We start from the raw sequence: 16,137 nt of genomic DNA, 5'->3' as shown, positions 1-16,137 counted from the left end.
ATGCCCTGGCGGTGCAGTGGTCATGCACTGGGCTGCGATCTGCAAGGCCGTCAATCTGAAACCACCAGCCGCTCTGTGGGAGAAAGATGGGGCTTTCTGCTCCAGTACAGAAACCCACAGGGGGCAGTTCTACCCTGTCCTGGAGGGTCGCCATGAGTCAGAATAGACTCAATGGTAGTTAAAAAAAATTTTTTTTTAATGACTCTACTTTTCGTTTGCACTTTTTAAGGTAAGGCAACCTATTGAGATGTCAGGATTTGAAGGAGCTTTCTCCATGTCGCCCAGCTGGCTAGGGGCAGAGCTGGGACGTTTCCCACTGTGCTTTGTGAGGGAGGCCACCTGGTCTTATTTCTGCCCATCATTCTGCTGCAGGGCAAAAGCACAGGCTCCCAGCTCCCTGAGACACGGCTCTCACCTGAGGCTCCGAGGGCCCGGCGGAGCCGGACGCCGCCCTCTGGTGGCAGGTGGGCGTCAGCGCAGCGCATGCTAATGATCCCGCTGAGCCGCTCGCTGATTGGCTGGCGCGGTTCCAGCTGCCTCCCAAGGGGGCTGGCGCGGACAGGGAGTGGAGGGGCGCCCCAGGCAGCAGCGCCCCCAGCCCTCCTGCAAAGCTTCGACGCCCCGGGGCGCGTGCGAGCCCCGCTGGCCGGTGTGCATCGGGGATCTTGCCGTGTTCGTCCCCTTTGTTGTCTGGATCTGAATTCGGCCAGGGTCCAGGATGACAATCCGACACCAGGGCCAGCAGTACAGGCCCAGGATGGCCTTTCTCCAGAAGGTAACCCCGACCTCACCTGGGCAGGGAGGAGTGGGGGGCACGGATCTCAGAGTGGGAAGTGGCCCAGGACATGTCGTGGGGGGGACACGGGGGGCGCGTGGGCAGTCTGAGGTGGGGGGGCTCCCCTGTGAGTGCTATTTGCGCAAGAATGATGGATTTGCCGCGTGTTTGTGTCTTTTAAAGACGGTCCCTGTTCGTTTTCTGAAGTAGCCTGCTTATGGGGGAGACGGTGGCGGCACAGGGGACGCCGGGGTGCTCGGCAGCCCGTGAAAACCACCTGTTACCCTGTTCCGCCCAGACAGTCTGAGCGACAGACTGCCCTCAGTCCTTCAACAAGCCAGTGCGCAGGGGCAGCGCTCGGGCGCAAACCGCAGGGTTTAGAGTAGTGTGTCTGTGGGTGGGTGTGTACACAGCGCCCCGGAAACGCATGAGGTTTCTAGGCTAGGGGACCCTCGGGCACTTCAGGACCTCCCCACCTCTTAGACACAATGGCCCAGACACTGCGGCCCGGGATGTCCATTCTGGCTGGGTTGCCTTCAGAGACCCGAAGCCCCTCCTTTGTTCTGAAGGTGTGAGAGGAGAGTCCACAGAGGGTAAGGTCTCAGTCACTTGTCTGTCCTTCCTCCCGGCCATGGCCTCTTAGGCTTACCTTGTCAAATGGAATTAGCTACATGCCCCGTGGCAGCCTGGCCAGCCAGAGCTCTGCAAATTAGGCCAGTTGGGGACCAGGTCGCCTGCCTTGCCTGGGACGGATTTTCCCAGAACTGGCTAAAACTGGGACTGCCCTGGGGCATACAGAATGGCTGGTCACTGGGCCCATCTACTGAAAGATGCTCATGTTGGTGTCTGGGAGCGCAGAGGCACAGAGTTGTACAGACAGAGGTGGCCTCGCTTGGGAGAACCCCCAAGAGCTTCCTTGCAAACATCAGCTCCCCAAGGCTCAAGCTGTCAACCCCACTCTCTGAAAGTCACACACACACTGTCTTCCAGGGCGGAGGCAGAGCTGCCCGTTCATTCCGGGCAGGATGATGGTGGGCTGGTGCCTCCGAGCCGGAGGCTTTCTGCCCCATGCTGGAATCACAGGCTTCCTATCTCACCAGGAGTGCTGGAAAGTCCATTGGCCTTTCTTGGTCTCCACCATCAGAACTGTGCCTTGGTCTCCAGCCTTCTTCCATTCTAGCCTCCATCCCCTCCAGTCAGCCTCTGCCCTCTCCACCCAGCCTCCTCCCCTTAACCCCGGCCTCCTCTCCTCCACCCTGGTCTCCTCTCCTCCAACCCAGCCTCCCTCTCCAACCCAGCTTCCCCTTCTCTACCCCAGCCCCCCTTCCCTCCACCAAGCCTCCCTCTCCACCCCAGCCTCATCTCCTCCACCTCAGCCTCCCTCCCCTCCACCCCAGCCTCCCTCTTCTCCACCCAAGCTTCCCTCTCCCCCTAGCCTCCCTTTCTTCCACCCAAGCTTTCCTCTCTACCTAGCCTTCCTCCCCTCCACTCCAGCCTCCTCTCTTTTACCCCAGCTCCCCTCTCTACCCAGTCTCCATCCCTTCCACCCAGCCTCCCCCTCCTCCACTCCAGCCTCTTCTCTTTCACCCCAGCCTCCTCTCCTCTACCCAACCTCCTCTCTTTTACCCCAACTTCCCTCTCTACCGAGCCTCCCTCTCCACCCAGCCTCCCACTCCACCCAGTCTCCATCCCTCCCACCCAGCCTCCCTCCTCTCCACCCAGCCCCCTCCCTTCCACCCAGCCTTCCTTTCCATTTAGCCTCCATTCCTTCCACCAACCCCTCCCCTCCACCCAGCCCGCTTCTGTAAGGTAATCCAACAGAGCGAGGTGTCCAACTTTATGGAGAGGAGCGTGGGCCAAAGCCTGTGCCCACCCCCCTCCTCCAGTGACAATCTGTGATGCATGCTGTGCACTGAGGAGCCCTGCCTTGTCCCACTGTCCCACGGGTTCCCTCAGAGCAGGGTGATTTTGTGGGAAGCCATACTTACGCTCCGTGAGAACCAGCAGCTTGCCCCAGTCACACAGCCACAGCGAAACACCCACTGGTCTGGCCCTGGCGTGTCCCCTCATGTGTCAGCCCCCGTGGAGGCTGTAAAGAGGCGAGCTGAGTGTGGTGTGTCTGCTCCCCCTCCCTGTCTCCACCCCATGCAGACCAGAGCACTGCCGGGGGTGGGTGCTCCCGGCAGAGGCCAGGGGCTGGGGTCAGGTGGGTGTGGGGTTGGAGTTGGGGGAGTGGGAGGCTGGGAAGGTGGGTGGGGTCAGGTGGCCTCACTACCAGCCTTTGGAACTTGGGGGAGTTGTTTGGATTCAGCTCTGTCCCGAAGCTCCGAGGTTTCCCACTGACCAACGTGGTTGGTGTGAGCCCAGGAAGTGGGTCCTTGCTGTCCTTTCCCTGGGAAGAGAGCTCCCTTAGGGCTCTGGGTAGGCTTGTCCCAGCGGAGGGGCCAAGGAGGGAGGGAAGAGAGGGGAGGGAAGAAGAAAGGGAGGAGTGAGGGAGCTGGCAGGGAGGGGGCTGGTGAGGGTCTTTCCTTTCCCTGGGCTCCAAGGCCTTCACACATAGATGAGAGAAGCCCACCGGCCCTGGGATGCTCACCTCTGGTCTCCTTGAGAGGTCTGGTAACTTGGCTCCCTGAGGGAGGGGCCCTGGGCTCATGTACAGTGTCAGGGAGAAAGAGAGTCCAGCGAGTCTGCTGGCCACTATGTAGGGAGGGGCAGGGGGCCAGGCTATGTAGGGGCCCCCTCATCTGATTCTCATGGCTTCCCCTGCCCCCTGGATGGACAGAGCCAGTTCTTCAGTCCTCTGGGGCCTTAGTTCCTGCTGGACCGGCCTTGGGGAGTACTGTCAGGGACAGGGGTCAGAGGACCTCTGGGCAGGACTTGGGATTTGGCTGATGCTATACAGTGGCCTGAGGGCATGCGTGTGGGCGGCCTCCTGTGGGTGGGCCACAGTGGAGGAGGGGTGTTGGGTGGGCATGTGGGGAAGGGGTTCTGGTTCTGGCCACCCACCCTCTTCGATTCTCAGATCCCCAAGGCAACCAGCACCTGTGGCCACTGCCCATGGGCTGGCACATGGCTGTGACTTTCTTGGGGCAGCTCTTAGTTAGAATGCCATGCTTCCCGTCAATGGAGTCCAGAAACAGGAAGACGGAGCAGCCAGGACCACGAGGGCCCTCTGCCTCTGGTCCCATTCTTTCATACAATTCGTCCATGAGTACAGACAGATGGGGGGTGCTGGGGATGCCTGGGGATCATTCAAGACAGCCCCTGTCCTCAGGGAGCTTCCAGGCTGTGGGGATGGGCTGGCCATGCATGAAGATGTTCTGTAGGGGTGGTAGGTGATTTTAGAAGTGACCTGCAGCACATAGGTCAACGACGGTGGGAATTGTCTGGGCGGCATGTAACTTTGTACTTGGATGTTGGCTTTCATATCATGAGAACCAGGGATAATCGGTTTCCTTGCTGTAGGGGCTGTGGAAAAGGCTTCCTGAGGGGCGGGGGCATAGGACAGACCATGATGGCTGGTCCGGAGCGGGCCAGAGCTGGGCAGGGGTTGGTGGATGGAAAAGCTAGCAGGTGAGCAGGGCCCGGAAGGAAGGGGAGGGTGTCGGGAGCGCGCCCTGCTCCAGAGATGGGAGATGGATGGATTGTTCTGCGGGATGCTTCACCCCCATGCATGTGACAAGGAGCTGGCTTAGATGCTGGGAAGATGATTCCTACTAGAGGGTGACACTGGTTCTCAGACTGGGCTGCCCTTCACAGGATTGGTGTCAGGGCAGCCCCCCACATTTCTGATGTCCTCAGAGCCACTGAGGGCTGCTGGCATGCAAATGCCACTGAGGGGCACACTCCCGGAGGCTGAGAGACAAGCAGAGTCTTGACTGTGCCCACCCTGCTTGGGGGCTCTAGACTTACCTTGGTTGTTTGGTTTGTAGACAGCTTTACATGGTCTGTCTCATCTATCTATCTATCTATCTATCTATCTATCTATATCAATCAATCTAGCTATCATCTCTCCAGCTCTATCTCTTTCTGTCTCTGTTGCATTCTCTCCTTCTCACTCTCCTCCTATCTGGGTCTATACTTCTCGTTTAACTCAGAAGTGATTAGGGTTAGGATCCACCCTTGCCTTATCCACCTTAATTGATGGAAACAAATCCAGTGACACTCATATATGTGTAAGAGAGAGCTTTATATCAAGAGGTATTTCTATATCAAGCAAGGTATTTATGTATCAAGCAGACATCCCAGTCCAGAACAAGTCCATAAATCCAATACTAGTCCATAAGTCCCCTTCAGACTCACGCAGTCACATGCAATGATGCAGAATGCAGGAAGATCACAGGCTGATGGGTGCAGAGTTGTGTGGATCCGATGGTTGTGGCTGCATCACGGGTCTCCGCATGGCTCATCAACAGGAAGGTGAAGGCAAAGAGAATGAGAGAGAGAGAGAGAGAGAGAGAGAGAGAGAGAGAGAGAGAGAGAGAGAGAGCGAGAGCCGCCTGAACTCTGCCCACATGTTCCTATGGGAGCCATGTTGGCACAAAACACCCAGCTGTCTCAGATGATATGACATTGGATGGAATTGGGCTTCATTATCTCACACCGTTACCATGCCAGGCACAGGGTCTTCAGCGGTTCCTTCCTCTGCAGTGGGGCGCTGAGTCCTTCCTTGCTGCCTCTTCTTAGTCTGGAAGCTCCACTGAAGCCTGTTCCCTTTGGGTGACCCGGCTGGCATTTTTATTTCTGCCAGTGACCTAGCTTCCAGCATCATAGCAACACACAAGCCACCACAGCACAACAGACTGACAGACAAGCGGTGGACCCAAATCCTCCACACTGGACCCATAAACGGTAAATGGAGACAAGGCTGGAGTTGTCAAGGATCTCGCCTTGCTTGCACCAGTCAGTGCTCATGAGAGCAGCAGTCCCGGGACCCAAGGAAGCATTGCACTCAGCACACGTTTTGCACAAGACCTCTTTAAAGTGTTGAAAAGCAAGAAGTTTATTTGGAGGATCAAGGTGCCCCAGGCTTTTCAGTTGCTTCCTATGTACGTGAAAGTTGGGAACCGAATGAGGAAGACCGAAGCGCTGGTGCGTTGAATGACGGTGCTGGTGAGAACATGGAAAGTCCCACGGACTGCCCAGAGCGCGAACAAATCTCCCAGAACAAGCACGGCCGAGTCTCCTTGGAGGCCAGGATGGTGAGGCTTGGTCTCACGTAGAAGGACAACACGCTTGGTAAAGTAGAGGGGCAGCGACCGAGAGGAAGGCCCTCGGGGAGGTGGCTTGACACCGTGGCTGTGACCATGGGCTCCAACCCGGAGCACCAGTGAGGATGGCACAGACCAGGCAGCGCGTGGCTCTGTGGTGCGTAAGCTCCCGATCATTCAGAACCGACTGGACAGCACCTATCAACAATCACAGGCCGAACAATGGCTGCTGATCCCAGGACAGGCGATTCGATCACATCACCAGATCCCAACTCGTGGGAAGGAGGTGAAATTCTGTCCCTGTCCATTAGCCTGGGTGGGACCAGAGGCTTTAAGAAAGCAAGCCAGCAGGCACACAACACAGAGCTCAGTGGTTTGAATGTGCAGCCGGATGGACATGCCTCAGGGCAGTAGTCAGATATCTGGAGACAGTTTTGCTTGTCACGCTGGGGCGGGGGATTCTACTGGCATTGAGTGGGCGGAGGCCAGTGGTGCTGCTGACCCCTTCCAAGGCCCAGGACAGCCCCAAACACCACCACGAATTACCCTGGTGCGAACCCTAGGCTGGAGACCACCAGGAGGCTGGGGACAGATGGCAGAGCCCAGAGAGGCAGTGCCCAAGAGGCAGCGTCCAGGGGGAGGTGAGAGGGCCTGCCAGGGAGGTGGGATTGCATGAGCAGGCGAGAAAGGGACGCTTCAGAAATAGCCATCGAGGCTGGCCCCGGTGTGGCCAGGGCATCTGGCTGCCCCGTGAGGTTGTGTCCAGGGAGGGGGAATAGGATCTAGGAAAAGGCCACGCACCTCTGATGAAGGCGCGGTCAGGGAAGGCTCCATGGGACACCTGCAGATGCCCGGAGGTCACTGGCCCCCTGCGACCAGGCTTATTAACGGAGTCTTTTCTCGGCTCCTGGTCGTTTGAGGCCGCTAGTTATGACTGCACCCCTGGGAACCTTCCCTGGCTTCAAGGAAAATTCCAGCCCCGAGATCCGAGCTGTGAGTGACAGCGCCTTCGTGTGAGGTGGAGCATCGTGGGTGTGCAAGGTGGGATGCCGAAGCCATCAAAGCCATCACGTCTGATCCTGCAGTGATGGCGGCGGGGTTCCCTGACACACCTCTGCATCTGAGAGGGGACCCAGGATGGTGGGGAAGGGAGCGCTGACATGTCCCCACCATGGGGTCAGACAGGACGCAGTGGTGGGGTGGCCACCCAGCCAGGTGAGATGGCCGCTCCTTCAGCCGGGACGCCGGTGCGACGCGGAGTGGGGACACTGGTGTCAGCTGGATGGGGCAGCGGTCACTCTGCAGCAGCTTTGGAGGGAGAGAGAGTTGAAACCCATTGGGGCAGAAAAGCCAGGGCCTCTCACTCTCTGGGGAACTTAGGAACCCCCCCACCCTGCAGACCCCCTCTGCTAGATGGTGGGCGTGGAGCTTTTCTGCTGGAGGAGAGAGGACACACAGTTACCAGGGGCCGTGGCCACGCCCACTGCGACGGGACAGGCAGCGACCCCATGCGTTCAGAGGGTGGTGGCCTTTCTGAGGCAGACGAGCCTGGCTTGCCTTGCGAGGTGCCCCTGGGTGAAGTCGAACCACCAGCCTTTGGGTCAGTAGCTGAGCGCCTTGACCGTTGGCAGCACCCAGGGATGCCCGGGACACACCGTCTCTCAGAAAGTGTCCCGGCCTGGCTCCTGTGGGGTCCTCCCTGGGTGCTGGCGGGGGCGAGAAGTCTCAGGAGAACAAGCTGAAAGGCTGGTGGGCTTCGCAGCCTCAGGGCGCTGGTGGGCGAGGGACACGCCATGTTCCCTCCTCCCACCCGCCCCTACCTGTCTTGAAGGGAGACCCACCTGTTAGAAAGAAACCCGAATCTTGGCATTGTGTTTTTAAAATAACTCTCATTATTCCACCCCGGGAGGTTATTTTCGAACTCTTTATGACTAGATTCTTTTCTTTGTTTTTCAATATGAAGGGGGATTAAGTCTATGACTTTCCATCGGAGAAGCTCAACTTTCTAACTTGTCAGGGCAGTTTCTCTCTCTTCTCCGAGGCTCGGGGCCCCCACCCCCTCGTCCCCCACGCCCGGTTGCTGGGGTGCACTGAGGTTTTAACTAAGAGCATTTCAAACCCTTCCTGTGTGTGACGGTCCATTGGCCGCTTCGAAAGTGGCAGGGAATTGGGGGTCAGGAGGGTCTGGAAGGGCTGACTCCCATGCTCTGTCGCTGCCCACCCCCAGAGAAGTCAGGCTGCCCCCCAGCGTTCCCTCAGCACCCTCCCTGCGGCTGTCCCTTTGTTCTGTGTGGACTATGTGGCCAGCCGACCCTTCGGCCCAGTCCCCAGTCGTTGGCGCGTCCTGACACCACACCGCACAGAAAGCTAAGGCACCCCGCTCTGCAGGGGGCCAGAGTGAATGGTTTCTACTCCCAAATGCTTTGGGCGTGGGGTGGGGGTGGGGTGGGGGCACCGAAGTGGTGAGAACACCGCTCACTGCTGCCCTTCCAGACAGAGGAGTGACTGGTGGGGTTGATCCATTAACCTGGTGCTGCCCAGCCCAACACGTTGAATTAGGACACTGTCCCTCCCATGCTCCTTTTCAGGCAAGAGATGGGAGGTGTTCAGCTTCAGGAGTGGGTGGGCTGAGTGGGCCTGGGCAGTTTGGGCTCTCCTGTGTCCCTTCCTGGAGGCCCTGGAGGCACAGAGGGCTGCCAACAGGAAGTTCCCTGAGCTCCTCTGGGCAATGACAGCGAGGCCATCTGCTCTGGGGAGATTCCCAGGCTCAGAAGCACCAGGAAGCAGCCCCGCTGTGTTCTCTAGGTCACTGTGAGTCGGAATGGACCCCTGGTGGTGGCCGGTGTTGCTCCCAACAGTCAGGTTGTCTGTCTGCTCTCCTGCTGAGTGAGGCCCTGGCCTTCTCAGGTCAGCCCTCCCTGGGAGTGCAGCTCCCTCCTCCATCAGGAGATTCTGCTCATTCTCTGATCACACAGTTTTGATCCTCTTAGCACCCACCCACCCCTGGCCTGCCTGGCCTCCTTGGCCTTCTCTTGACTCATGTTGCAATGAACCCATTCCCTAGTTTCTGATGCACCATTCACTCGGCACTCGACTACATGCTACCTAGGCACAGCACTCCACTGAGTACTTTGAATGCTCTGAATCGTCCCGATTTCTGGTTGGGCTGCTGCTGGCGTTGGCTGCTGGTTGGTAGGCCCCCAACTCATGGCAACCCCCTGTGTGACACAGTGAAAGCATGCTGGATCCTGCGGGCTGTCCCCATGAGCAGCCATGGATGAGACCGTGACAATCTAGAGAGGATCACCAGGCCTTTCTTCTGAGACCGTCCAGCTCTGCGGAAACCCCTACAGCATCAAGGCAACACACAGACCTCCACTGGCCGAGGGTCGTGGCTGAGTGTGAGATGCATTGGCTGGGAATCGAACCTGGTGAAGGTGTTTTTATCATCCGTGTTTTACCAAGAATACAATGACATTGATTCATCTGCCTAAAGCCTCTGGTTTAGAAATCGGAGCGAGGAAGTTGAATTGAGCTTCCTCTGCACCTGAAGCCCGAGGTCTTGAATGAACTTTTCTTTCTTTCTTTTTAAAATTTGTGTCGTGATTTGGTTCAACAAGTCACGCGCATTTTGTTTCACGCCATTGACTGGCACCCCATGATGTAGCCTCACGGGTCCCACTTCCTCCCTGTTTCCGGTTTCTATTGCTCCTTCTTTGCTGTCCCTTCCTGCCTTCTGAACATGATCCTGGGGCCCATGCTGCCCTTTGGGTCACGAAGGGCTGATTGTCGTAAGACTGGGTTTCTCCCTGGTGTCACTGTTGACCTTGTAGACCTGCTTGTCATAGGCTGAATGTTGAGCCATGGGGGCGGGAAGGGTTGTGGGGATCAATTTCACTGTTGAAGGCCATAGTCTCCAGGAAGCACCAGTCTCTGTCAGACCAGGGAGCCTCGTGTTTTTTTGTTTTTAATGATTTTGAGTTTTATTCCACATTTTCTTTTCACTCTGTCCAGGACCTTCTAATGTGATTCCTTTCAGAGTTCTTGGTAGTGGAGGCTGGACACTGAGTTCTCTGGGTCTCAAGGTGTTATATTAATGTGTGTCTCTCACAACTTGTTTGTCCAATTCTCAGGACTGGGCCTATGCATTTTGTCATTTTCTATTCCCTAGAGTACTGAACACTTAATATATGCTCAGTTAAATATATATATAATCATATATAATATATTATTATATAATCATATATATATAATATATTATATATAATCATATACATCTGCTTGCCTTAGTAGAGCTAGGCTTTTATTTACAGGTGTCTAAACAGCTCTTCACGCACAGTTCCAAAGATTCCCCAGTTGTGCAAATGCTACTAGCACTATTGGTTATAATCTTAAGGACAAGCATTTTCAGCTCTCTTTATAAAGGACTTTCCATGATGATTTAACTCAACTATAAAAGGAACCATGTTGGTTGGTAGAGGAGCCTTGGTGGTGTAGTGGGCTAATCAAAAAGGCTGCAGTTCACACTACCCACCATTTCTCTGGAGAGAGATGAAGCTGGGGGAGTGCGGAGTGGAGACCCAAAGCCCATCTGTAGGCAACTGGACATCCCCTTACAGAAGGGTCTCGGGGAGGAGATGAGCTAGTCAGGGTGCAGTGTAGCACCGATGAAACATACAACTTTCCTCTAGTTCTTTAATGCTTCCTCCCCCCCACCCCTACTATCATGATCGCAATTCTACCTTACAAATCCAGCTAGACCAGAGCATGTACACGGTTACAGATAAGAGCTAGGAATCCAGGATAGATAACCCCTCAGGACCAATAATGAGAGTAGCAATATCAGTAGAGTAAGGGAAAGGTGGGGGGAGAAAGGGGGAACTGATCACGATGATCTACATATAACCCCCTCCCTTGCGGACGGACAAAGAACAGAAAAGTGTGTGAAGGGAGACATCGGTCAGTGTAAGACATGAAAAAAAATTAATAAATTATCAAGGGTTCATGAGGGAGGGAGGGAAGGGGAGGAAGGGGAAAAGTGAGGAGCTGATACCAAGGGCTCAAGTAGAAAGAGAATGTTTTGAAAAATGATCATGGCAACAAATGTACAAATGTGCTTGACACAATGGATGGATGGATTGTGATAAGATCTGTATGAGCCCCCACTAAAATGATTTTAAAAGATGAGGCTTTCTACTCTTGTAAAGGTGACAGCCAGGGAAACCCACAGGAGCAGTTCTACTCAATCCTACAGGGTCACTGTGAGTCAGAATCAACTCCATAGTAGCGAGTTTTGTTTTGTTTGGAATCATAGCCCATATAAGGATTATCCCCATTCTAGGATCAGATGGTTGAATGCATTCAGAGATGCTGAGTGAGTTGCTCATAGTTTTTCTTGGCTAAAAGCAGAGAGCATCAGAAAGATGCCCACTTGTGTTTGACTTTACAAGGCGTTTGAGTGGGTGGATCATAGCAAACCATGGCTAACCTTGAGAAGAATGGGACTTCCAGAACACTTCACTGTGCCCCTGTGGAACTTGTCAAGGATCAAGAGGCAGTTGTGTAACTGGAACAAGGGAAAACTGCATGGTTTAAAATCAGGAAAGGTGTGCATCAGAGCCTTATCCTCTCGCCATACTTATGCAATCTGCATGCTGAGCAAATCATCAGAGAAGCTGGATTATATGAAGAATGTGGCATCAGGATTGGAGGAAGGCTTATTAACAATGCAGATGATACACCTGTTTGCTAAATGTGAGAGGACTTGAAGCACTTGCTGATGAAGATCAAGAATTGCAGCCTTCAGGGTGGATTACAACTCCATGGAAAGAAGACCAAAGTCCTCACAAATGGACCAATAAGTAACATCAAAATAAATGGAGAAAATGAATGTTGAAGTTGTCAAAGATTTTGTTTTGCTGGATCCACAATCAAAGCTCATGCAATCAGCAGTCAAGAGATCAAACTATGCCTTGCATTGGGTAAATCTGCACGAGACCTCTTCAGTGCATTGAAAAACAAGGGTGTGACTTTGAGGACAAAGGTGAGCCTGCCCCAAGCCATGGCATTTTCAGTCGCCTCATAGGCATGTGAACGTTGGACATGGAATATGGAAGACCGAAGAAGAATCGATGCATTTGAATTGTGGTGCTGGAGAAGAATATTGAAAGTACCTGGACTGCTAGCTCAAAGGACAGACGGATCTGTCTTGGGAGAAATACAACCAGAATGCTCTTAGAGGCAAGGATGGTGAGACATCCTCTTACATACTTTGGACAGGTTGTCAGGAGAGACCAGTCCCTGGAGAAGGACATCAAGCTTGGTAAAGTAGAGGGCAGCAAAATGGGAAGGCCCCCAAGGACGTAGATTGACATGGTGCGGCCACAACCGCTTACGTGTGGGGACAGTTGTGAGGACGGCGTAGGTCCGGGCAGGGTTTGTTCTGTTGTGTACGGGGTTGCTATGGACAGGAACCGACTCGATGGAACCTAACAACCACAGTTGTCCCAACAAAGCTCTGGGCCATGTTGCTTCCATCTCTGAATCCCACTCCTTGTGTGTGGGCTTTGCTCCGGGGCCTCTTGGCTTGTCTGGGCATTCCCACATGGATCTGTCTTCACCCCGTGAATCTCGTGTCTGTTCTAATTTCCGTGAAACTCAGAAGTGACCAGGATTAGGGCCCACCTCACTCTCGTATCTGAGAGCCCCGGGGACATAGTAGGCCAAAGATTGAGCTGCTAATCACAAAGTTGGCTGTTTGAAACCACCAGTCGCTCCTAGTGAGAGATGGCAGGCTTTCTACTCCCTCAATGAGTTACAGTCTGGCAACCCCACTGAGGCAGTTCTACCCTGTCCTATAGGGTCAAGGGCAGTGAGTTTACTCTGGTAGGGTCTCGTTCGCATCTTGGGAAGAAAACCTGCCGTTTCCAAACAGAGCCTGAACGACAGGGTCAGGGGTTAAGACTTCAACATAACTTTTGGGAGGTGACACAATCCAGCTCAGAACCACACCTCAGCATTCTTCTCTCGGCCATCAGCCACCTTTTCAAAACGCAGGCCAGGTCGGGCTACTGTCCTGCGGTCGGCACTGGAATAAACCCCCAGACCCGGGCGTGGTCTTGCAGCGTCCTCTCTCCTGTGTCCTGTTCCTCCCTCGTGCTCACACAACATCGGGGTCCTGCTATGCCTTTGCCCGCGCTGTGGCGTCACTTTTCCCAGCAAAATCCGCCCCCCCCCCAAGCCAAGCGGTATCCAGCTTCATTAAAGACACTTTTCATAAACGATCATGGTATTCAGGCAGGACATGGGCGGCCGGTCGCCAACAACGTACAACAACGTTCAAACTCCCTTCTTCAGTGGACCACCCAGATCAGAGAGCCACTCTCAAACCCACCGGGGTCTTCGGCCGACACTCTGAACAGGGACAGTTTAGAGTTTAGAGGGCTGACGTTTCACACGCGGCGTGGTGCTTGGGTCTCTTCGCAAGCCGACCCTGACATTCAGAAAATGAAATAAACCTGGCAGAATTACCCATCCGAAGAGCCACACTCTGAACAAAGGGACCGCTGCCCCTTTTGAGAGATGTTGTTAGGATGGTGTCCCCGGACAGTCCAGATTGCCCAACGGGCTAACCACCAATGACTTGAGGTCAGGTCCCAACAGGTCTCGGGCTAGTGAAAGTCAAGTCTATGCTGAAGGCCGAGAGGGTGGACAGGGTCTGGAGGATGTAAAACCAATTGTACGGTTTCCCCATCACAAGGGGTTCGTGCCACGGTGGCTCAACTGTGCCAGCGTCAGTCAGGGAATCCCTCCTCCTGGGAACCCAGAGGGAGTCTGAAAACCAGCAGGACAAGGTGCTGTCTTCCACATCAGTTCAGCTTAGAGACATCCTGTTAGACGTATCGGCACCCGCCCCGCTGCCCACAACAATGAAGTGTTCTGTGTGCTAACAAGATAGCTTTTAAAAAAGTGAAACAAAATTCTGCATTTTGATAAAACGTGAGCCCCAGTCGTGTTTCCGACTGCACAGTCACCAGCGGTGCACAATGATAGCAAACGCACGTCCTGCACTTGGCGTCTCCAGCACCGTCAGCTCTCTGTGCCTGGGTCGTGTTGGCATCTCCGCTCTGCAGGGCTGTTCCCATCCTTGCCAACATCGGCTTTCCCTTTGGGCACCTTCTCTCTCGTCTCGGCAGGGGCCGTTGTAGGAGAAGTAGGTTTAGCAGATAACCTTGCCGAGCTCCCCAGAGTTCGGCCTTCACCTTGGCTTTGTCTCCCTCAGCATCCCCTTCAGCCATTCTCAAGATGGTGTGGGGCACAGGCGCTGGACGTGGGGGTGCAGCTGTGTGCAGGCTTTGGATGATCCAGGGGTCCTTCTCGCCTCTTCTTCACACTGCTCCTTTCCCAGCAAAATCTTGTTTCATGAAATCCCTTCTTAAACGCTCCCCCAGACTCTCTGAGTCAGGATCAATCTCTTTGAGTGTCACACACAGACAAGGTCTCTATGGTCATGAAGCATACACACAAAGCATACATGTGAAACACGCATGAAATACACATATGAACTGCATGCATGCAACACATGTGAAGGGCACATGGGAAATACACCCAGGAAACACGCCTGGGAAGTACTCACAGGAAGTTATACGCAGGGCAGTCCAGTGTCCATCTTCTTCTGCACCAGGTTGTACGCACCTGTACCTGTATTTGTCCTCCTGAAAGGGCCGCAGCCAACCGCTTCTGCTGTCTTTCAGATCGAAGCAATAGTGAAGGACATGCAGAACTCCGAGACGGGGGTCCGAATGCAGAACCAGAGGGTCCTGGTCACCAGCGTCCCTCACGCCATGACAGGTGATGTATCCTGAGACACAGCCCTGGCCGGGCACAGACCACGCCGTGGCAGAACGACTACGGGCCACGTAGGGACCACAGGAAGGTTGGCCACAGCTGCATCTTAAGTGGGGGGAGGGGTGTTATGAGTTAAATTGTGTGCCTCCAATATAAGTGTCAATGTGATTGGATCATGATTCTCAGAATTTTTAAATTATTGTCCATTTTCCTCATCTGATGTAATTATCCATTGTGTTGTCAACCCTACTTCTATGATGTTAATGAGACACGATTGGAGGCAGCTATGTTTACGAAGTAGGATGAGCTTTTATCTTAAATCAATCTCTTCTGAATCTAAAAGAGATCAGCCAAGTGGGCAGAGATCACTAAGAAAGAAGAGGCTGAAGTGAGTGAGCCCCTGGGAACCAGGGTCCCTGCGCTGGGAAACGCTGTGGGCAGGGACCTTCCCTGGGGCCCCATAGAGAGAAAGGATCCCCCGGAGCTGATGGTCTGAATTCGGGCTTCTAGTCTCCTAACCTGTGAGAGAATACATTTCTGCTTATTAAAGCTTCCCATTGGCCATTTCTGTTGTAGCCGCACTGGACAGAACAAAGGGTCCCTGAAAAGCTCCACTCTTTGGGGAGCTACCCTGGTCTCTGGCCACAGTCTCTGTGGGTAAATAAAGTTTTGTTGGCACATATTGCCTATGGCTTCTTTCATAGAACTAGTAGCTGTGACAGAGACCTGATACCCCATAAGGTGGAAGCTGTTTAGTCCCTTTATTGAATCAGTCCACTGACCTGGGACTATTGTCTCTTCCGGAGGGAGAGACCAGGGAGGAAAGTGGCAAAGACTCCATAGGTCACTGCTGAATCTCCTCCCTGGAGGTCTTAGTGAGAAATCCTCTACTATTGTTGACTTTTGCATGTTTTGTGTTTGATAAAATCAGATAGTGAAAAACCAAACCAGCCAGGGTGTTGAGCAAACCAAACCAAGGCCTCCTATTTGGAAAACACAGACGAAAACAACCCCCAGCCCTTGTCTTTCTCCATCCTCCCCTGCCTTCTAATTCATAGTTCCAGAAACTCACACTCGTTGCGGTCGAGTCGATCACAGCTTACACCCATCTTGTGGGACAGGATAGAACTGCTCCTGAGAGCTTCCGAGGCTGTAAATCTTTACGGGGAGCAGACAGCCTCAGCTTTCGCCCACAGAGCGGCTGGTGGTTTCAAACCATTGGCTTTGTGATTAGCAGCCTAACGCATAACCCATTATGTACCCTGGAGCCCCACTGTCCTCACTCTCTGGGCGGCGTCAGATGGA

General features: G+C 54.1%; 1 protein-coding gene across 1 annotated transcript in view; it reads left to right on the top strand.

Moving 5' to 3' along the window:
• Positions 1–718: 718 nt before the first annotated feature.
• RGS9 (regulator of G protein signaling 9) overlaps positions 719–16,137 on the top strand; it is a 66,367-nt gene continuing 50,948 nt past the window's right edge. Inside the window, exons 1-2 of the mRNA XM_075559430.1 lie at positions 719–775; positions 14,739–14,835. Coding sequence (XP_075415545.1) covers positions 719–775; positions 14,739–14,835 — 154 coding nt within the window. The remainder of the gene's footprint in view (positions 776–14,738; positions 14,836–16,137) is intronic.

Source organism: Tenrec ecaudatus, chromosome 10 (assembly GCF_050624435.1).
Source record: "Tenrec ecaudatus isolate mTenEca1 chromosome 10, mTenEca1.hap1, whole genome shotgun sequence".
Classification (NCBI taxonomy): domain Eukaryota; kingdom Metazoa; phylum Chordata; class Mammalia; order Afrosoricida; family Tenrecidae; genus Tenrec; species Tenrec ecaudatus.
This window is presented reverse-complemented; position numbering and strand designations above follow the sequence as displayed.